At 39.9% G+C, this 23,367-nt stretch overlaps 1 protein-coding gene across 1 annotated transcript; it reads right to left on the minus strand.

Annotated features, from left to right (window-relative positions):
* Positions 1-1,370: 1,370 nt before the first annotated feature.
* LOC121693603 (HHIP-like protein 2) lies at positions 1,371-11,034 on the minus strand. The gene is made up of 12 exons (XM_042073147.1): positions 10,990-11,034; positions 10,782-10,891; positions 10,401-10,425; positions 7,494-7,829; positions 6,886-7,202; positions 6,656-6,799; positions 5,974-6,305; positions 5,720-5,846; positions 5,270-5,415; positions 5,098-5,179; positions 3,556-3,638; positions 1,371-2,327 (listed from the first exon to the last, which is right to left on the minus strand). The coding sequence occupies exons 1-12, from the start codon at positions 11,032-11,034 to the stop codon at positions 2,275-2,277; spliced, it is 1,800 nt and encodes a 599-aa protein (XP_041929081.1). The 3' UTR covers positions 1,371-2,274.
* Positions 11,035-23,367: the final 12,333 nt, after the last annotated feature.

The following is a 23,367-nucleotide window of genomic DNA, read 5'->3' on the forward strand; positions in this document are numbered from 1 at the left end:
TAGCGGGTCTTACAGTAACAGTGCACATGTAATACTCTTTTTGTCCACTGGTGGTTGTTTTGGCGCTGTTTCGCGTTTGCCATCGAAAACGGAATGAAATGTATAGTAGGCCTACCTGCAAACAATGTAAGAGGCCTCTGCTGACTGCATCAGTGCTCAAAGTATTCTAAAAATGTATCAATTAATTGTTAATAACGAACTAACTTCTATTCAAGTCATAATTCTGGAACTTTCTGGTATAATTATTTATATTTTTTATTCACTCGTTCAAATGTTCATACAGAGTTCACAAAGTTCTCATTAGGTGAGTGAAAGTTAGAATGGTGGTCATTTCAGATGTTTCTGCCACCACTTCATAAAACTCATAGTTTGAGAACTTTAAATTATTTGTAGGATATTGCTTGTTCACAACTTGAGCTGTGTAGCCTATGCAAAGTTCAGAGTTCAAAATATACTTTTGGGACTCCCTGCTTATAGTTTTGAGAATGCTATTATTATTATTTCATTTGAGCTACATTTTACACTGATATGGCATAATGGCAATATAAACACAGATAACAATGGTATTAAATTGCAATAGCCTGATTAAATGTAATGGAATATTCAACTAAGGTAGACTGCCTTTGTTCACAGCGCTAAGCTATTTATGGTTACTGATATACTCCAGTCTCTGGCCCTCTCTTAGAGCCAGGCATAGAAGAAATGCCTCTCTTAGAGCCTGGCCCTCGGAAGAAAAAGTTTGGGGACCACTGGTCTAATGCGAGCTAAGTTCAATTTTACGTGACTAGATTGCAATGAAGAATCCATATTAGTTTAATGAGGTTTTTGATATTTGTTTTATTCAATGTAAATTCTTATGTAATGTACTGGTCAATTTTAAGATTTTAAGAATTTTAAGACCCAATATCGCAGGCAACCCCATTTGAATTTCAGGCGCCCCCAACCAAGGTTGGGAAACAATGCCTTAGAGCAATACCAACTTCATAAGCTGTCAACATGGACATTTGGATACTATATTACTATTCAATCATTATTAAATTGTGTTGTCATACTATCATGGATTTGGAAAAAAAATCAGGTCTCCGAACTATATGTTTGTGTGAGTGACAGATATATGAACAAATAGCTAGCAGCATCGTGTCCAGTCTGATTAGTGACCTAAGTAACAAGCTCTTTCCATAGCTTTCCAAGGAGAGAAACATTGCTTAGGACACAAACAACTGTTCAGGTTTAGAAAACAATCTAATCTTTTTTTTTCATAACTTTATTTTTACAACTGTTTTTGCATCTCTTTATTTGTTTGTCATCATTTTAGTGCAATACATTTGGTCTCAACATTTTATATTTACACCAGAAAAGGTGAATTCCTAATGTGAGGTCGTCACATATGCTGGGCACAAACGGACCTAGACATACAACATCAGTTTAAATTCAACTTAATCGTAATATCATTATCCTTTTTTCTTTTTTGTGTTGGCTTGAGCTTTGCTGGTTTTTATTTTAACTGATTTCATTGTTCCTTTTTCAACCCGTTTGGTCATTTTTGATTTCTCCACCCTCTGCCTTGATGGTTGTTTGTTAGGTCTCTTTTTTGTAGCCTTTTTCTTGTTCAGTAAATTGATCTTAAGTGCAACTTTCAGGTCTGGTGTGGGAAATTCTGCTTTGGGATATCTGACTCCTGTCTTTGCCTTCATCTGAGTGATCTTCTTCACTTGTCTTTGAGGCTTCTGCTTGGAGAGTGTTTGGTTCAAAGAATTTGCTTTTGAGGAGGTAGCTAGGGAAGTTGACTTACTTACAGGGAGTGAGGTAGATTTGTTCTTAGTTATTGGAGCAATATTACTTTCAGGACATGCAGTGGTTTCAGACTGACTTGTCACAGGTGCTTTGGTTGTAAATGTCGTCAGCTTTTTCTGTGGAGTTCCTGTAGTCTTTTGCTTGGAGAGTGTTTGGTTTGTAGCTCTTGCTTTCGAGGAAGTTGCTGGTAAAGTGGACTTTCTTATAGGAAATGAAGCAGTTTTGTTTTTAGTTATTGGAGCAATATGACTTTCAGTACGTGGAGTGGTTATAAGTTCAGTTGTCACAGGTGCTTTGGTTGTAAATGTCTTCAACGTTTTCTGTGGAGTTCCTGCAGTCTTTCGCTTAGAGAGTGTTTGGTTTGTAACTGTTGCATTTGAGGAAGCTGTTATAAAAGTGGACTTTCTTATAGGCAGTACATTTGTTTTGTTCTTAGTTATTGGAGCAATATTACTCTCAGTATGTGTAGTGATTTCAAGTTCAGTTGTCCCAGGTGATTTGGTTGTAAATGTCTCTAGCTTTCAGTACAGTCACTGAAATATACAGAAAAAATTAGAATGTATAGAAGTAATATCAATAGAACAATTAAAATCCCAGTGCACTCTTGAGCAGGCTAAAGTGACATAAAAAGACTGAACATTGACCCTGGATCTAGGCTGTGATCAAACAGTATTTTTTTGCTTAGAATTGTAAATGAATGAAAAAGCCCAGTTTCTAAAAATGTTGGGATGCTATGTAAGATGCAAATAAAAACTGAATGCTATGATTGGCAAATCACGCAAACCCTACTAAATTTGATTGAGAATAGTGCAAAGACAACTTGTCAGTTGTTAAAACTAAAACTAAATTATTTTTTAATTGTTTTTTGAAAAATACTCTTATCAGGTATATGATTTCAGCGTGGGGTTTTCATATTCACGTTTTATATTCCATGATGTACCCTGGGACAGGCCATTGTAGCATTGGGCACATTTTGCTGGCATCAAATTCAAAATGAGCTTATATCTTTCCATGGAATACTCAAAAAAAAAAAACATACCCTGAAGAAGGCTCTGTGCCGCTACGCGTGGGTGTTTGCCCAGATCATGTTTTTTAACCTAAAAAATAGCCATGTTTAAATAAAGGCTTTTTATAACTTTTTGAAGAAGAGTGCCTTGGACTCCCTTTTCTTTTGATGACTCAAATTTGTTAGTTTTAACATTTGATGTGTTTCCTTTTTTTGCAACTAAATATGGGTTTACTATTCTGTAGATTATCACACTTTACTTGTATTTACATTTTGCACAGCATCTCAACTTCTTTTGGAAACGGGTTTCTACAGTAAATGGCAGCCACCATTCCTTGGTTCCTTTTTTAGCTCCAGTATACTCCATCATTTACCAGAGGAAAGGAGACAGTGCCACCTTACTTGTCGCTTACTTTTAATCGACCACTTCAGTAACATCCACTATTAATTATATTAATGTAATAGCAGTCAATCTAACTGTAGATTAATGTAATCAGTCAAATCCTCTTAGCATCACAGCTGGCTTTGCATAAGTCCATATTCTCCTTCACTCCTTTGCCACAGGACATTTTCCATGGAAAAGTGGGTAAGGAAGGACATAGAATGTTTTTTTTTTTGACAACAGCCCTGGTATTTTTTTTTTATCTAAATAAGGAATATGTAAATCTGAATAAGAAAAATATGTAAAGGTATCAAACCACTGACTCAAGTGACAGTCAAAATAAACAAAATAATAACAACAAATAATGACTTACATTCTCTTGGAACAAAAGGAACTTTTTTGCCTCTGACTTTCACAGGAAGTGGCTTGTATTTACATTTCCCTGGAGCTGCTCTCCTGCAAAGAGGTAAAAAACAATCCAAATGATAATTACTTTGCACTGGATAGGATACTTTACAAAGAAAAGGTCCAAAGTGCTCGGAAGTTAGGTATTCCAAGGTGCTCTTTGGTGTTGGGAGCTCACTTGTTGTTAAAGTTTTTAATCATGATATGGTTATTAAAATAAAGGCTTTTTATATTTTTTTTCTGAAAGAAGAGTGCCTTGGATTTCCTTTTTCGTTCAGCTACTGGATAGGATACATTTAGTTGTCTTTCCTAGGCACACTATTCAACAATAACTCACAGGTTAGCACGTAATCAGGTCACGTGACCTGACTAGGCTGTAAATCAGTGGAGATTATACTGAGAACGGCTGGGGATTCAATAATTGTGCTTTGGCTGATTTCTCTTTCCACTAGTCTGTAAAAGTGTGCACTAACAGAATCTGGGAATCAGTCACAGCTGGGAGAGTATATGGTTTCATGGTTACGGAGGTGGCTGTCTGGTTTGTAGATCATGAGTGGACATATTCAAGTTGAACAAATACCTTTTGATGACAAAGAACTTCAGTGAAATATGTGTCACACTGTCTTGAATGCAGAATGCAAAATCTTGGAGAGCTACTCTTTGGCCTGATTTTAACTGATGTGATGACTCAAAACACTTGGGCAGATTTATTATTTGTCTATCAACTACTGATAATCAAGTAGTCATAGTGACAGACTTTCAACCAGAAGAATGGATTAAGTTCACAGATAGGCCTAGATAATAACATCATCAGTTTACAAATCAGCTCTATTTTGCTTTGAGTGTGCATTTTTTCACGAAAAGGATAAAAGACTGCCATGCAGAGGAGATTCCAAGATAAGAGGAGAAAGAATGCAAACCATGTGTTCAAATGTTGGAACAGGCAGATATTTTCATACAGTGACCTGTCCCAACTGAGAAGATTTAACCTCACTATGGAGGCTCTTCATGTAATACTGTGATGCACAATCAAATTAAGGCATTAAGGAAAGCTACTTTAAGAGTCGAGAGATGCAGAAGCACATTCAGGCACTGGAAATGAGTTACTATCCATCTGTGCATTTAACAACCACTTTTACCGAGCAGCAGCCAAGAACCTTATTAAAGACATGTGTAAACCTGAGTCTCACTTGAATGAGTAATAGCTAACCTACTGAAGCAATGTGCACAATGCCTACTGTATTACTGTATACTGCTCTTCTCACATTGACCACTATGTATTGTCCTATTTCGCATCAGCTTCTATAAAAGCGGTAATTTAAGCCGTGTTGCATGAATAGTGAAAGCTGCAGTGTTGGTGATGTTTTTTTCCCCCATAGGTTGCTTTGTTGGTGATTTTGTTTTTGATGTTTATTAGGCTTGGTTGTTGATTGGTTGTTGTGGGAAATCCCTTACATATAGCACAAGGAATTGAACATCAAAGAAAAGTTCGCTTTGTATGATACAGTACCTGGAGGGATCCATAAACTTGTATATCGTTCCAAAAGGAGACATAGCACTTGGATATGAGGTGGCCAGGAAATACAGTTCACCTACACAAGCACAGCAGATAAGAGGTTTTAAAAGAGAAAAAAAGTGAACTCCTCTACTGTATACATTTCTTAAAATGTTCCAAAAATCACCTGCTTCATCTTCTGCAAAAGAGATAATGAACTTATGATGGTGGTTGATGAGTCCTGGAAACGAGCAGGTGGCTGTGTCTCCCATACATATGCTCTTCTCCTTCCAGGTCCCAGTGACCTTATCCTCTTGTAAGGCCATCAACCGACTAAGGGACAACAGCCAATGCACATGGCACGAGTCAAGCATTTTGGCCCCTCTTAAAAATCATTCATCCCAGGTCACAGCTTTTTCAGTTGTGGGAATAGAATCACCCTAAACTCGTATGTTCCTTCCCTTGTCCTTGCAGTTGTATTTAAATGAGTGTCTGGAATGGCCTACACCAAACCAAAATGAAGCAAGTCTTTCAAAACAGAGTCAGATAGAGCACAATTTTAAAAGCTTGCTTTGTTTGATTGCTCTTACCAGACTAGTATTCAATCAAATTCATAGCAGATCATAAAAACACATACCCACTCATGAAGTCTCCAAAGATATAAAGGCCATTGAGATTGGGCCACTCACATCCCCTGTACACATAACCCCCTGTTATGGATTTTCCAATGTGGTGCCCATAAGCAAATATTGGAGGGATATCCTCTGTCAATTAAAATGGAAAGGTTAATTGTGTGTCATGCAATGCTGAATGTGGTTAAAAAGGGAAATAGATTTTTAAAAAGGGCATATGCCATAAAGTTGCTCTCAGCATCATTGATACTGTACTCACTCATCGAGGAGTTATAACACTGCTTAATATCAAAGCACTCAAAGCCTTCCTTGGCCCTCCATCCGTAGTTGCCTCCCTTCACGATGATGTCCACCTCTTCATAACGGTTTTGGCCCACGTCGCCACAGATGATTCTGCCCCTGCCGTAGTGGGTGACGGGGTCGCCTCGGTCCACTGAGCAGCGCCACATGTTCCTGACACCGTAGGCATACACCTCTGGCCGCGTGTCCTTCTCTCCGATGAAAGGGTTATCAGGCGGGATCCTATATGGAGTTCTGTCGAGGCTGCTGCCATCTATGTCTATGCGCAAAACTTTCCCAAGCAGAGCGCTCCTGGAAGCAGTGAAAAGAAGAGGAAAATCAATTTAGAAATGATGTGTAGTAAGGATTCTATAGTGATATATCTTAAGAAGAGTTAAAGGAGTAATGTTACTGATCAAACGGTACCTGTCATTTTTTGGAATTAGTTAGCTTTATGTTCTGGTCAAAAAAAAGATTATCTGAGTAAAAAAAACAAAGTCTCACTAATGCAACGAAGGGGGATATTTTTTTGTGAATGATTGAAACCATATTCATAATGTTACGTCATGCAGGGTTTTTCTCATGAGTACTGAAACATCTAGCTTTGTATTCAGTAGATGCTCTAGCCAGCATTGTGTCATTTTTAGTGACACAATACTCACTTATTTTGAGCATTTCCAAATTTCCCGAAAGGATCCCCTGCCTTTCCGCCATCTCCTGTGAAAATGTACAGGTATCCATCAAGGCCAAACATCAGCTGCCCACCATTGTGGTTTGCAGCTGGCTCCTCTATCTCCAGAATGACCCTGCAAAAGAGATTAAGAACCTTAAAAGCATGCCCCTTATCCAGGCTACAGATACCAAGACTCCCCACTTCGGCGTCGCAGCGAACCTCTCAGAGTTGTGGTCGGCTCTGTTCATGTCGTGGGCGGACGTCTTCATCTCGCTGATGCGGACCTTCTCCAGGCTGCCCTGCACCAGGATGGAATAGTAGATGAAGAAGCGTCCGTTGGCACGGTAACGTGGATGGAGAGCTAGGCCCAGGAAGCCTCTCTCGTCCCCGAGCCGGGGGGTGGTCAGCACCTCGCCGCTCAGGTCCAGGAAGGGCTGTTCCATGCGACTGCCGTCCCTCAGGTACACCCACACGAAGCCCACCTGTTCAGCCACGAACATGCGGTGGGTGTCATCTCCACTGTGGAGCATCAGCACCTGCAACAGTCCAAACAATGAGCTGCATCTTAGGACATACTTCTGCACTGCAAACCTAAAGGTGACATTTCATCTGAGACTGCAAAGGTTGACACTCTGCAGGTGCTATGCTATAGATAAATGTTTAACATCATGGCATTTGCCCATCAAAAGCCATTGCTCTCGTGCCATTTCTTATAGATGTTTTTAGAGCTTTCTTTACCATCACCATCCTAATCTACTCTACCATGCAATCTGTATAGACTGATAGCTGGTACAAATGCCTGTTAATTGACATTACATAATACACACCGGGTTTCGCAGTCCATTGGCCACCTCTGTCAGGCACAGCTGGACACAGCCCATGGGATCCTCCTTCACTTTGCCAAGTTTGTTGGAGAGGTAGTTGTTTTGGAGCACATTGGGATAACAGTAATCCCTGTCAGATAGTTCAGTAAGACTGCAGAAGGTGATGCTGCCCTTGTCCGATGCCTCCTGAAGAACACTGTTGTCTGTCATGTACTTCACGAAGAAGCCACACTTGGTGTGGAAATCATGGCAATAGGAGAAGCAAAGGCCTGGAAACTCCCGCACTGGGGTGTAGGGGTCCTCTGCATCAAACAGGTGGGCTGCATAAGGGGAACATTCCTGGGTAAACAAATGGTCGCATTAGCAATATTCATGATAGCAATTCATATTCACGGCTGTGCTAAATGTTCTTTTCATTAATTTTCATGGGCAAGCGCCATGATACATGTGTAATGTTTTGGCGCTCTATAAGCACAATAAATTAATTAAATTAATTAAGCCAGTGGGGTTTACACAACATCATAAATATAAGCAAAAGAATAGACTTTTGACAGCTCATAAGTTCTGTAATTAGCAGCAAAGACTTGAACATGGTTTGAAGTCTATCTGACTGCCATCATAATTGCAACCCTGCTTCCAAAAATGTTGCGACATTTTGTAAAATGTGAATACAATGTGCAAATCTCATAAGCCAACATTTAGCTGCAAAAGGAACACAGACAACATATCAAATGTTGAACCCAACAATTTATTCTACTTTATGAAAATATCCGACTTGTGAAGAATTTGGGGATTTCATCATCTTTAGTATATAATATCATTCAATAATCAGAGAATTCAGAGGAATCTTTGTATACAGGAAACAGGGCTAAAAAAACAGTATTGGCTGCGATATTCAGGACATTGCATTAAAAACAGATATGTTTTTGTCATGGAAATCATTGTATGGGCTTGAGAAAACCTTCGATAACCATTGTCTGTGAACACAATTTGATGTTCCATCTACAAATTCTGGTTAAAACACCATAAAAAGAAGAATATTTAGACATGACCCAGAAATGCTGCCTGTTGTGTGGTTAGACCAATCAAAATGTGTCATTCTTTTAGGAAATAATGGATGCCAATGCCAAACTGCATTCTGCACTTGTTATAACAGTATGGCACATAGTAGAAGAGTTCAGGTGCTAAAATGTATGTATTAAATGTATTTTTAAATGTTAACAATAATTTTAAGTGTATCAAAACAAATGACAAAATACAGTAGCCATGCCATGTATTAAATGAAATACTGTATTTTTTTGTTGTTGAAAATACTAAACACTATTAAAAGGGAACATGAAATCACTTTTTAAACCTTCCATATCTGTCTATTTAATCTATTCCTTCATCACTACACTGAATCTGTTGATAAAGTGGGCAGTGTTTAAGAACAACAGCTTTTCTCTGCCTACGGGACATGCCATACCTCTACAAACAGTCAACAGATCAACTATGCAGACCTGCCTGTAACATATCATAGCCTATTGTATCAGAGATGTACTGAACTTGTCAAGTGGCACAAACTAACCACCGAACCTACTGAGAGCCACAGAATGTGGGCTTAAAGCAACGCAGTTCTATTACCTTAAAATAACGACTTCAACCTCATGGTACACTGCCATAAAATACTGAGAATGAAGTCTCTGACATTGTCAATACATGCCCAGAATTATATTGCACTGTGTAAAGCTGTTGATCAGGTAGGATACCCTTTCAGTTGGTTTTTAACTAAGTGCTAAATGGGGTTCTATTGACAGCAGTGGGCATAGATATGGATGACACGTGAGCCAACTTTTTGAACAATGTTGCAGAGGAACCACATAACGGGTTTCTTGCGTTCTGATGATTAAAGTTCAACTGATGGTTGGTGTGTGAGAGGGGTGTGTACGAGCAACCTAGACGTTATTCATCTTGCACTGGATCATCTTCCTGAATCTCAATATTACTAAGTCAGCACCAATCAGAGGCTACATTCATTGTTTTGCACTTTTATGATCACATTTGCCAATATTTTATATACAAAAATACACACCTATAGTATTTTGATACAAAATATGAAGCCATTTTCTTCAACACAATAAAATGCAAATTAAGTTATGGTGACAACGGATGGATATTGCAGCTCCTGACTTTTAAGAATTGATATGGTTAAAGCAACATAGTTTTCAACCTAATGATCCAAATAACAGTTCTTTGTTTTGAGTACAGTTGGCACAGTAATGCATTTCACAAGCTGCCATACATCTGAATGAATACCATATAAGGTCATTCAGTCTGGCCTCAGGGAAATCTACCCTAACAGTGATCAGAGTCAGACTGAGACAGAGACAAGTGTAGAGGGATGAGCACAGCCATGTGTTTTCAGTGCAGCTCTCCGTCAAATCCTTTAGCTGTTTCAGCATATAAAAGACGTTAAAAGTGAAGAGACCTTGATGTGACAAGACAAACATTAAAGAAGCGCATGTGATGCTCTTTGTGCTGCCATAGCTACAAGATGGCGTTTGAGGCTCCTCTTAATCACTATCACATCTGTCACATATTACACATAGCACAATAAAATTAATATACAACATCTGTAAAACATTCCAATTCATTGCCAATTCATGCCTTTCACTGCCCAAAGGTGAATTCGTTCATTTTAAAGTAATATTTTATTTATATTTATTTTGTAATTAAGCTATACCGTTTTTGTAACAGCAATGAAGCATACGCCTTATTTTGTAGAGATTTTGTGAAGTAGGCTAGCTAGTGAAAAAGTTAAGTAGAGGGAATAATAACAATATAGATGAGCTCCATGTAATTGCACATGGTTTTAATAAATCATCACTCTGCCTATTGTATCATAACAATAGCTAAATGCTAAACACTTACCGTCCCATGGGTCCTTGCGCAACCACTGTGGTAACCGTGGGTTACGCATCCCAGATTTAAACCTCGTCGCGACTTTTTCCACTTACATTAACTAAAATACAGCAGGCTCAAAATTGAATTCGGGGATGAGCCTTCCACCATTAAGGTGCTTTTATGTTATGATAAAAAAGTATTAATGATAGTATTAATTAGTTAGAGTCAGAGTAATTAATTAGAGTTCACATAAACACAATGCATGACTAAACATCAAATATGAAGTCCAACATGAAACCCAAGTTGACCACTTGGCGCATAAAAAAAATTACCTGACACATAATGTCTTTCAATAAATCACCACAACGTTCATAGTCTTCAGGATTCAAGTCAATCAGATCCCAATACCTCTCCGCAATGGTACTGTCAGCATCTTGATCACAGCATCCGAATGTATCGTAATGGCTGCAAAACTCTAGGTGTGTCGTTGGCTTGAATGGTGGCTGAAAGTCTAAACACTGTGGATGCGAAGACGTTTGTCGCACCAAACTGAGCAATGTGAGTTCAGTAAGAATAATCCTTAAAGTTGTTCTCCTGATGTGGATCCGCTGGTTACGGAGTCTTCCATAAGTCTTCCATAAACCCGCACCTTGGGTTCCATGACATTCCCGCTCCCTCATTTTGCTGTGTGGAAACACACACAGGTAGGTAGAGACCAAGTGTTTGCATATGTAGCCTACAGATGTATGTGTGCGTGCGTGCGTGTGTGTGTGTACAGTATGTGTGTGCGCGCGCGTGCGTGGGGGTGTGTGTAGGCTATAGTGAGTGCTGAGTGGTGCGGGTGTATGTGTGCGTACAGTACGTGCGTGAGTGGCTTGAGCAGGCAGAGGTAGAGACCGAGCAAACACCTCTAATAACTTCAGCATGATATCATTAATAGCCCGGTAAAGAGCATACCATGAAATCCATATTTCCCTCATTGAGGCAATGTTTAAAATGACAGCCCGGTAAAGAGCATGCCATGGAATCTATATTTTATTAATTGAGGCAATGTTTAAAAATGACAAATTCCTGCCAACAGGCCTACGTTTCTAGAAACATATTGATCCATCCATTGGTCAATCGTGAAGTTAAACTCTACATTGGTCTTTCTACACGCAGTGTAGTGTTGCTGAGAGAGAATTTTTTTCCTTTTTTTAGATAAATAGAACAAAAGAAAACCTACAAATATGGATGCATTTCAAATGACTCAATATTATTGGCAGATACAAACTGCGCATGTATTGCCGTTTATTTGTCCCACACCACCAGATGGCGCATGTAGATATCGTGCAATTCGGTGTAGACGCTGCAGATATTACAGTTTTTTCTGATTGCTTAAAGGAATTATCCGGAGTAAAATGCACTTTAGAACAATTAAACAAAAATAAAACAATGGGGGGGGGGGGGCGCCAATTTGTTGTTGCATACCCCTCAAAAAATGGGTAGCTGCGCCCCTGTGTAGAAGAGGTATAAAAATAGCGTTTTGTAGCAGTGAAATGACATGCCCGGGTCACTTCCAGGCTAAAGAGTTTTGACTGAAAACGGCCAATCGAACTTTCTCAAAACACATCCGAATGACATGATTTTGATGTCAACTCAAGTATGTAGTCCCAATCATCCGTAAATTGATCTAAAGTGCATTTTACTCCGGATAATTCCTTTAAGCACATTTTTTGTAACTATGGCTTTTTTTGCAAAACTCTACACACAAATAGGAAAACCTTTCACCCAATCAGCAAAACATTGTAGTTCTCTTGCAAAAGCTAACACACCTTGCTTAACTCTTCACACCTTCGTAAAAATGATGTTTTCTTATCAAACAGTAAACACAAGCAATCACAATAGTAAGCACACAATGTGCCAACTACACACTGATGGTCTGAATAAAAAACACATCTGGCTTTTGCTTTCTCTGTGCACAAGGTAGACTATGTCAGTTTAAGGTCATACTTTTGTCATAGTTCTGTTACAGTTTTTTCTGAATGCTTAAACACATTTTTTGTAACTATGGCTTTTTTTGCAAAACTCTACACACAAATGGCAAAACCACTCACTGAGTTCGCAAAACTAAAAGCACAAACACTGCTTTGCACTCAGTTTGCAATTTTGTAACACACACTTTGCACAACTGTAGGCACAATGGCTATTATTTACACTATTTTGCCAACTCTCTGGCACACTTTCTCATGTGAAAACTGTTTTAGATAATTAGTTCACTTTGCAATCAGCCTAAGCACTATAAATAAGCCACAGGTAATGTACAATGGGTACGATGGAGTGAGCAGGAAGAGTGAGAAGAGAAAAAAACAGACAAAAAAAAACAGTCTACATGTGGGGATATTGTCATGTCAGGCCTGGATACGTCATTCCAGAATATATTTTTCCCGGTGCCTTGGACTAGGACATTGCATGTGATGTAGACAGAATTTTGAGAGAGACGACCCGATGTAGACTGATTTGTTTTGTCTCAGTGAAATGCTATTTTGTGTTTTGACTTGGAAAAATACACTTGTGTTTGTTTTGATGTGTGTAAATAAACACTAATACTTGAAGTTGGGATCCCTGTTTGTTTACCCCCATGTTTACAGAACTATGACAAATGTATGACCTCAAACTGACATAGTCTACCTTGTGCACAGAGAAAGCAAAAGCCAGATGTGTTTTTTATTCATACCATCAGTGTGTTGTTGGCACATTGTGTGCTTACTATTGTGATGGCTTGTGTTTACTGTTAGATACGAAAACACCATTTTTACGAAGGTGTGAAGAGTTAAGCAAGGTGTGTTAGCTTTTGCAAGAGAACTACAATGTTTTGCTGATTGGGTCAGAGGTTTTGCCATTTGTGTGTAGAGTTTTGCAAAAAAAGCCATAGTTACAAAAAATGTGCTTAAGCAATCAGAAAAAACTGTAACATGGATCCAAACTTCAAGTATTGGTATTTATTCACACACATCAAAACAAACACAAGTGTGTTTTTCCAAGTCAAAACACAAACTAGCAATTTCACAGACAAAACAAATCAGTCTATATCGGTCGTCTCTCTCAAAATTCTGTCTACATCACATGCAATGTCCTAGTCCAAGGCACCGGGAAAAAATATTTTCTGGAATGACGTATCCAGGCCTGACATGACAATATCCCCACATGTAGACTGATTTTTTGTCTGTAAAAGGGTTATTTCTTTCTCTTATCACTCTTCCTGATCACTCCATTGTACCCATTGTACATTACCTGTGGCTTATTTATAGTGCTTAGGCTGATTTCAAAGTGAACTAATTATCTAAAAAAGTTTTCACATGAGAAAGTGTGCCAGAGAGTTGGCAAAATAGTGTAAATAATAGCAATTCATGTGTATGATTTGCCAGGAGTGTGTTGATCATTTAGAAATTGAGTGTAAAGCAGTGAGTTGTGTTTACAGTTCCGCAAAAAGAGTGCTGTGCAGTGAATTGTGCCTACAGTTGTGCAAAGTGTGTGTTACAAAATTGCAAACTGAGTGCAAAGCAGTGTTTGTGCTTGTAGTTTTGCGAACTCAGTGAGTGGTTTTGTATTAATAATTTTATTTTAGAAATTGTGCTATAAGAATCACAGTTGTGTTTAAGCATTCAGAAAAAACTCTAAACCAGCATGTATGACCAGGGACGGGCAGTAGTTACATACATATATTTAAAATAAGTATTTCAAATACAAAATAGTATTTTGTAATTTGTACTTTATTGGGTTGAAGAAAATGGCTTTGTATTTTGTATCAAAATACTTTACAGGTGTGCATTTTTGTAGTTTAAAAATATTGTCAAATATTTTTGGTAAAACCAATACTTTTGGTGATGTGATGACATCATAAAAGTGCAAAACAATGAATGTAGCCTCTGACTGCATCGCAACATCGCTTAGAGCGCCTTTAACATGATCATCCAATTGGAGCACATGCTGGTTATGTGGTTCCGCAACATTGCTGAAAAAGTTGTCCCATGTATCACCTAAAGAAACACAAAGATGTGATGACATCATAAATGTGCAAAACAATGAATGTAGCCTCTGACTGGTGCTGACTTTTTGCCTAGACTTACACAATATTGAGATGCAGTAACGTGTAGGTTGCTCTCTCTCTCTCTCTCTCTCTCTTACACACACACACACACACACACACACACATGCATGCTTCAAAGCCGCCACCATCATACCTGTGCCAAAGAAACCTGCTCCATCCTGCTTCAATGATACCGCCATGTGGCACTGACACCCATCATCAGGAAGTGTGAACGGCTTGTCATGTCACACATCAAATCCATCATCACCAACACTGAAACCCCCAAGGTTGCGTACTCAGTCCCTTCCTGTACACACTTTACACAAATGACTGCCAGAGTTCACTACCCAACACCACTTACTACAAATATGCAGATGACACAGCCATAGTAGGACTACTTACAGACAACAGTTCCATCACAGCCTACCACCAGTCCATCACAGATTTTGCACTGTGGTGCTCTGATAACTACCTCCAACTCAACATTGACAAGACAAAAGAACTGCATCAAAATCACCCCCTGGACTCACTCACATCACCATCCATGGCCAACCAGTTGCACAGGTCAGCACTTTCAAATATCTTGGTCTCACCATTGACAATAAGCTTAACTTCAATGAACATGTCAACATTACACAGAAACGTGCACAACAGAGACTGTATGCAATACGCAAACTAAGATCACTGTATGTTGCCCCCCATCTCCTTCTGCTACTCTACAAAAGCATCATCCAACCCCTTCTACTCTACTGCTCCCCCTGTTTCTTCACCTTACTAAATGTCACCAGCAAGAACAAACTCAAATGACACAGCCACCACACGCCTTGCACGCACCATAGTAAGCAGCCCTGACCATCCCCTGAACCGGTTCTTCACCCTACTCCCATCTGGCCGCAGATACAGAGCCCTGGACTGGAAAAAAGCATAGTTTTATACCCTCAGCAATCACTGCACTAAACAAACTCCTGTGACAATTACCCATTCCCCCTATTCTTTTGTGTTTTATGTTGTCTCCACTGTCCACCTTTTTGCTTGTACTGTATGGTGTTGAGGAGGGAGGGAATTGGGGGGGGGGGGGGGGGGTGTTATATGTTATATGTATGAGGCTGTGTACATCCTGCATGGAATGTAACAATGATATGTGTGAAAAAGAATATCCTTATAGGACAATAAAGACTCTATACTATACTATACTATCCCCCCCCCCCCCCCCCCACCAGTTTGCATACCGAGCAAAACAATCTACAGAGGATGCAATCTGCTCTGCCCTTCATCCAGCTTTTACCCATCTGGACAAAAAAGACACATATGTGAGAATGCTGTTCATAGACTTCAGTTCAGCATTCAACACAATAATACCGCAACAACTCATCTGCAAACTTGACAAACTAAGATTAAGTACTTCACTCTACAACTGGCTATTAAACTTCGTCAGTCAGAAGCCTCAAGTAGTGCTTGTTGGCAACAACATTTCAAGCAGCATCACACTGAGCACAGGGGCCCCTTAAGGCTGTGTGCTCAGTCCGCTGCTCTTCACACTGCTGACACACGACTGTACAACAACTCAAAGCACAAATCACATTATCAAGTTTGCGGACGACACAACTCTGGTGGGTCTCATCACCAAGGGAGACGAGACTCATTACAGGAAGGAGGTTGACCTTCTGACCACGTGGTGCAGGAACAACAACCTCCTGCTGAACGTCAGCAAGACCAAAGAGATCATTGTTGACTCCCGGAGTGGTCACACCCAACACCTGCCACTGTCCATCAACGGTGTTGATGTGGAGAGAGTGAACAACACCAAAATCCTGGGGGTGCACATCACTGAAGACCTCTCCTGGACCACCAACACTGCATCACTGGTGAAAAAAGCCCAGCGGCGTCTCTACTTCCTGCGCAGACTCAAGCGGGAAAGTGCTCCACCACCCATCATGAGCACTTTCTACAGAGGCACCATTAAGAGCATCCTTTCCAGCTGCATCACTGTGTGGGGCGGGAGTTGCACTGACTACAACAGGAAAGCTCTGCAGCGCATAGTAAACACAGCCGGAAGGATCATTGGTACCCCCACTCCCCTCCCAGAAAGACCTAATACACCACCTGCCTCAGCCGCAGATTACTGTTGTATGGGTGGTACGCTGCAGCAACGCTGGTCGTTCAGCTGTAAGCTATCAGGCCCTTGACAGAATTGGGCATTTGGCCCCGAAAGAAGGAACAGATTGTGTGCGCACACGAAACCGATCTAAGTCAACGAATCTCCTGAGAGTTACAGATGTTTTGAGTACAGGTCTGGGCGAGAGATCACATTCACTGGGTTTGCTAAATTGGACAATCTGTCAAATTTTGAGACCAGTCACTTTACGGTAACCAATCAGAACATGAGTCAGTTTTTGTCTCAACATGTATGTCTATGTATGTTTCTGACCTATGGGTTATGTGTAAGTGTGCTTTGCAAATGTCTGCTAAAGGTCCTCTCTGATACTAACATGTCTGAGTGTCAACCTGTCTCTGCTTGAACTACTATTTGGCATAGTTTGTTCGGAGCTGCAAAGCTATTTGAATCTAAGAAAACATCCGCCTCATCTGCGTTGTTAAGGGAAAGTTAACTTACTTGGCAGCTTTGTCTGTCTGTGGCAGCCACACATGGTCAGCAGCATTAGTTGGGCCAAACTAAGATAAAGGTGGGGACGCCTATTCAAAACATCCCAGTGCTGCTAACATTGTGTGTCAGCCAATCAAAAATGCCACAAAATAATTAGGAGAAAGAATTCGTTCGTTTTGTCTTTGTCTTCTCTCCTGTCAGTCGACACGAGGCCTGAGTGAGAGTGTGTGTGTGTTGGCCAGCTGATATGCATAAAGGTCACATATCTGTTACAGACTGTAACTGAGAATACACATAAGAAAGATGCATCTGACTGTTAACTGTATTGAATTGTTTTTTCTTTTTCTTCCTCTCAATAAGAGAATTATTTTTGAGTTTTTGCCTGGGATTCAAACTTGTTTGATTTACTGAACTATTCTCAACTAAACTAAAGCCAAGATTTTGTTAAGTGTTTGAAGTCTAATTCCTTTTCTCCTGTTGAGTTGTTCCTTTTCACAAAGGTAAAGGATATTCTGTGGTCACCATTGAGGGCACTCTTGCTGGTACGGTAAACACTAACACACTTAACCATAAGGTACAGATTTTCTCTGACTTAGCTGTGTGTGTGTGGTTGTTATCTCTGTACTTGAAGGTCAGGGAGCCAGTGTAAAGAGAGAGAGAGAGTGGAGAAGAGAAAAGACATTTATTACACTTGAATTATAAAGTTAAAGATTTTCGACCAATTTGAAGGTGTTTCTTGTCAGAGGAGTCTCAAATTCTCTTTTAAAATGATGTTTTGATGTTGATAGCATAACATATTAATTCAGTTACTTCTCTTAAGAGTGGCACACATTTTATTTTGGCTTGTGTTTGGTCGACATGCCTTAATTATTTTATTTTTGTTTGTTTTACTGTCAGTGCTAAAAGAGACATGTAATGCCCTTGGTTGATATTCTTTTTAGATTTGCCAGTTTTGGAAAATTATATGCCATTGAATTACGATTGTCATTGAATAATCTCTACCGTCCTAAGTGTTTTTGTTTGTTTTTCCTCTGGAACAAAATGGAGGGGGGTGATCTTACAGTCCTGGTTTTGGGGATGGGCCTCTGGAAACACCCGTAAGGGAGCTGAACACGCAGCAACGGGTAAACCAGAGACTTACAAGCAGACCAGGGCTGTTAGGTTGCTACAGCCCATCATATCTTTTTTTTCCCTGGTGATTCAGGCCCTAGCCCTAGAATAAGATATGCTCAGAGAAGCCTGAGATTCTAAAATATGAGAGATCTGCTCACAACAACAAGTAAGGTAACAAACCAACATTTGATTAAGTGACTACCCATTGAGAGTAGTCACGCTTGAGTTTGACTATGAGTGTAGTTACGCTTGACTTATGTAGCCACTTATACACGTATATAAGCACTCTTAGAATGTTAAACTCTTTGCTTCAACCAGCTGTGCTGGTTTGCAAAGATTTAATATAATTGGATGATTTCGATCACTGGCTCCAGTCTCATCTTCTTGATTCCGAATTGATTTACCTAACAGAATTGCGAGAGGTCCCGGGATCCCAACATCTGGGGTCAGAACCAGCTTCCTGAAAAACCGTACACGGTGAGGTCTGGGACCTTGGATTTGGAATCCTGAAAGCCCTTGGTTGTCTGAGACAGCAAGGCGAGATGGCTGACCCCCGGTGACGGGATCCTACTGAAAGGGAATTCTCCTGAGACGTCGGAGCGAGAACCAGTGATCAACCAAAAGGCAAACGTTCTGTGAGTAAATAAATAAATAAATAATCTCCTCCATAGGGAGTCAAGACAATTTTGTAGTAGTAGTCTTTGGATGAAAGGAAAACCAGAGCGAGCAGGCTCAGGGTTGACTCATCCTAAATAGAAAAACTACAAGGGGGGCTATTTGGTAGAAGTAGTCCTAAGATGACATGAAACCCAAAGCGAAGAGGCTCAGGGGTGATTCATCCTAAATAGAAAAACCTAGATTTATGAGATCCTTTTGATATTTATAAGGACCTCTACAGTTTTGCATGTTATTTGTGATGATCTAAAATGTATATTTACACGGTTAGCCTCAAATTACATTGATTGAATCAATGACTAAAATGTCATAGGGTCGCAACCTCCTACATCATCCTCCAGCTTTTTATATACATTTTGATATCTGATATCTCCGCATAGGAATATCTGTTGTTTTAACTAAATTTAGTGAAGCTTTGCAGGGAAAATGAAATGCTGTGTGCTGTGCTATAAAGAGTGTTGGATGCCTGGATCAAAGCATCAAGGCCATCCTTGCTCTCCCCAATCCACTACAAGTCACAGGAGCACATATGCAAGGTGATGGGTATGTGAATTATATCAGATTACATATTCCAGTTTTAGTTTAAATTTTCGATTTGTAAATTTAATAAAGGCCCCATAGAAAGTATGACCATTTTGCTTAAATACAGGTGTGACAGGGCCCTCAGGTTTATCCAACTAAATGGATGAGGACAGAGGCAGTAGTATAAACAATGTTATATTTATTATTTCTTTTCTTTGTTTAAAACGGATGGCAGGGGCGTACAGTAGGTAAATCCAATAAAAACAAAATCACAATACAAAATAATCAAAGAAAACAAAATGTAATACACATAACCATAGATTAAATGCCCAGTGGATTGGTGGCTGCTACACGGCCTGAATTAACACAGGTACAGTAACCCTCGGATGGCTGCCCAGCCCCAAAAGTGATCTATGGCCATACACACACACACCAACACGAGTGTAACACTCAAGCTTTCTAAATACAACCCACACGAGTATAAATAGGTGTTCAGTACACGCTCAACCACTAGAATGTGCCCTCACCGCAAACTAGGGGAAGGCGGCAGTCCTAGAGTACCTTAACTGCGTTACCTAAGAGACCTAGCAGGCCATACTAGCAAACAGGGGGAAGGAGGGGGCATTCAATAAAGGAAACAATACAAGACAAAACAAAAACAAGACAAACACGCTATTCAGCGCCAGTGGAGTGCTACCGATACAGCTACCATGAATAGCAGAAGCTATAATGAACTAATACTACATGGGACATAGACCCCTATGGCCCAAGAGTAACAGTCTACTGTGTGGAGAAACTAGGTTGGGAGTCACAAAGAACTCAATATGAACTAATACCACCTGGGGCATAGATAGACCCCTATGCCCCAGGAGTAACAGTCTCCCGTGTGGATAAGCTAAGTCAGGGGTTACAAGAACCCATTAAAAACTAATACTGCCGGGGGGAGGGATAAGTCTCAATAGCCTCGGAGTAACAGTCTGAAATCGCTAACTGGCTGCTAATATGAGCTCAGGGATGGCAACAGCACTACACCTGGTCGTGTAACAGACCCTGGCAAACAGTGTAAATGCACCAGTGTATCACACTCAGACAAGCATACAACACAAAGAAAATAAACCAACACAAACAAGCATACCGTACATCCAACTTTGACGTGCTGTTAGTTTAACACTGACTAATACCAAAAGAAACTCTAATGGGGGAAAACAGTGGTCAAACTGTGATAGACAGCCAGCTGTGATCTCTGCCTTTTCCACAATGCGAGCTAGCCCAGGGTAACAGGAGCAGAGGAGGGAAGTGTGTCAGCTCCACGTCCAGCATTCGCATTGGTAGTCACAGGGAAACAGGAGTAGGGAGGAGATGACAGTCCAGACCACAGCGAGGGAGTTGTTCGCAACCAAAACCCAGCATGAAGTGCGCGGTTTGTACCGACCAGCGACAAGCAACTTGCGTACCAAACAATTTGGGAGAGCTTCTTTTGTGTTTGTCGGGAAGGAAGTTACGTACCCATGACCCCCAGCCCGCACGCCCAGGTGATTGCAATTAGTCGTGATCCTGACCTGATCACACAGGCTAATTGTTTCCCCAAGCTTCCTGCTCCCCATGCTAATAGAACCTGACCCAAGTTATCCTGTTCCAGGTGTAGGCCGCAAACACTGGAAGCCATGCGGACGCTATATTCCTGCTTCAAGGTAGACACAGATGTGTTTTGACTGTTGATTGGCTAGGTGTGTAGGCCTTGAGCCCTGCCAGGTCCTGCTTTGAGTGAGGCCACCATACACTATGGTGAGCGACTGGCTGAATGGGCCACAGTGGAAGAAATATGGGTTCTGAGGGCAGAGAAGGTTCTGGATAAAAAAGGGGGAGAGGGGCACAAGTGGCAGAACTTTTAGCTTGGACATATGTATTAAGCATTGCTCCACAATCTCGTGCTTCTGGCAGTGACAACACTGACAAGAGTTGAAGCATATCAGTTAAATTCATACTTGGGGGCCAGTTTAGCAAAGTTGTAATCTTACCAACAGCAGTGAATTTATCCAATTGTTGATGCTCTGACGCACTTAGCTCTAGGACACAGTGTTATAGGCGACAACATTTTAGCTAAGGGAATAATCTTGCAGCCTTGCTGCAGATCATAAGGGGGAGTCTGATTAAGAGTAGTCTGATAACATAGACAGCTAGCTCTTGCAGTGTGTCAAGTTATGATTAAAGATAGCTTTTTCTTTCATGGAGGATGAGAGGTTGTTGATATTGACTTCACTACACTGAACTAATATTGAACTAATAGGTTCATATGTTTATTAACAACACACCCACTGCAGTTGTTATATTGGTATTATTATTATTATTATTTTTCTCATCATTGACATGAAAAAGGTTTTACAACTGTTTTACAGCTATGCAAACCAGTGTCAAGATGATAATGTGGTATGATGACATACATACTAGACCATATCGTTTACAATTATTTTGGATACAGCAATGCAAAAAAAATAAAAAATAAAATACAACTTTTCATTTGTTTAAGAATAAAGTTATAACCAAGTTCTTTAAAACATTCCTTTAGACCTGCTTTAAACAATGTGGAAAAAGGTTGAGATAATTTAGCTTTGCTGTATGATAAACAATTCTTGATATGAGGCACACACAAAAAAAAAAGTATCCATGAAGATCATGATCGTGTGAATTTATATTTCATTGCTAATTACTAATTTAGTGACTAATCATAGCAGTATTGCAATTGAAATCTTTTTAATAATGTTAGCTGAAACTTAGGAAGCACTACTGGGGCCTTGGGCCCAGATTTGTATATCTCTGTGTTTTGTTTCAGGTGCAATCAGTGGTCAAAAGGGGGAGCCTTACACTTTTCCTTTTGTCTATTGTTTCTTTTTCCCCATAGAACTGTTTGGTTATTGTTTTTATCACTGGCACTTTTATACATGTAACCATGTTGTTTCATTTGATTCATTTCCTTTATTGGGTTCTATTTGAGAATTGTTGAGAGACATTTCTTAGGTGTTTTGGTTTTATATTCAGCTTTGCCTAAGTATAACACATGGTAAAGAGACACAATTACTGCATTACTCTCAGTTAAATAGTAGGCTCATCCTGATTCAATCAGAATGTGTGCTATTGTTTGGTGTCAAAGGCTTCAAGTCTTTTAAAGGGGGACTTGAGAGTATTGGATTCAGAACTTATTATTATTTTTCATGACTTATGAAGAAATCAGTTAAATCATATATCTAATCATGTACCTGCTTATTTTGATCTGACTTACTTTAATGAACCAATTGTATAATCATTTATATTTTATATAGTGATCTGTTCTGAATTTCTCATTAGTGGGTCACTTTGATACTAAAAGTATGATTCTATGTAATGACTGTATGATATCTGTACTGTCCCTGTGTATATCTGTGTGTGACTGTGTTTAGAGATAAGCAAGAATATTTTGACTTTGCAGTGTTTCACTGTTCTGCATGGCTGCGTCAGTAGCTATCTGCTCCGGATTGCCAGGCTGCCACTAATCAGGGTCTGATTCAGTGTAGTCCACGTGACCAACGCCATCTCCCGTCAGCCTGGAAGGATACTTAAACCCTAACTATTTCCTTGTCGTTAGAGCAGCTGATGGATCTTTAGGTGAAGTCATGCTGTCTCTCCCTTGATGTGCATCATTGTAAATAAACTCTATTCCTGATTTTTCATACTAATGGTCTGACTGGGTCTCTATTAAATCTATGGTATCAAAATTACCATCAACTGTAAAAAATGCAGTTTCTGTAGACAGCCCAGGCTCCAAAAACTGCAACAAAAAGAACCTGGTCCAACCTGGACCATAAAAGCGTGAGATGATATGCACGTTTAGGAGTTTAAACTCTCTTAGGATAGTTTCGGGAGGGAGGGGGAGGGAGTAGCAAACTAGCTCTCTCTTTTGTTTAATCGTCAACAGAAGTGAGAACAGAAAACAGTAGTAAAGCAGTAGTGGGCAGTCAATACTCAAACATGGAGAG

Source organism: Alosa sapidissima, chromosome 19 (assembly GCF_018492685.1).
Source record: "Alosa sapidissima isolate fAloSap1 chromosome 19, fAloSap1.pri, whole genome shotgun sequence".
In the NCBI taxonomy this organism is placed as follows: Eukaryota; Metazoa; Chordata; class Actinopteri; order Clupeiformes; family Clupeidae; genus Alosa; species Alosa sapidissima.

Bases quoted from the DNA above. Each gene is read 5' to 3' on its own strand.
- LOC121693603 (XM_042073147.1), bottom strand. From the start codon at position 11,034: ATGGAACCCAAGGTGCGGGTTTATGGAAGACTTATGGAAGACTCC. The intron at 6,800-6,885 runs GTTCGCTGCGAC...TCTCTTTTGCAG, and splicing joins GCCGACCACAACTCTGAGAG to GGTCATTCTGGAGATAGAGG. The intron at 2,328-3,555 runs GTAAGTCATTAT...TGTATATTTCAG, and splicing joins TCCTTTTGTTCCAAGAGAAT to TGACTGTACTGAAAGCTAGA.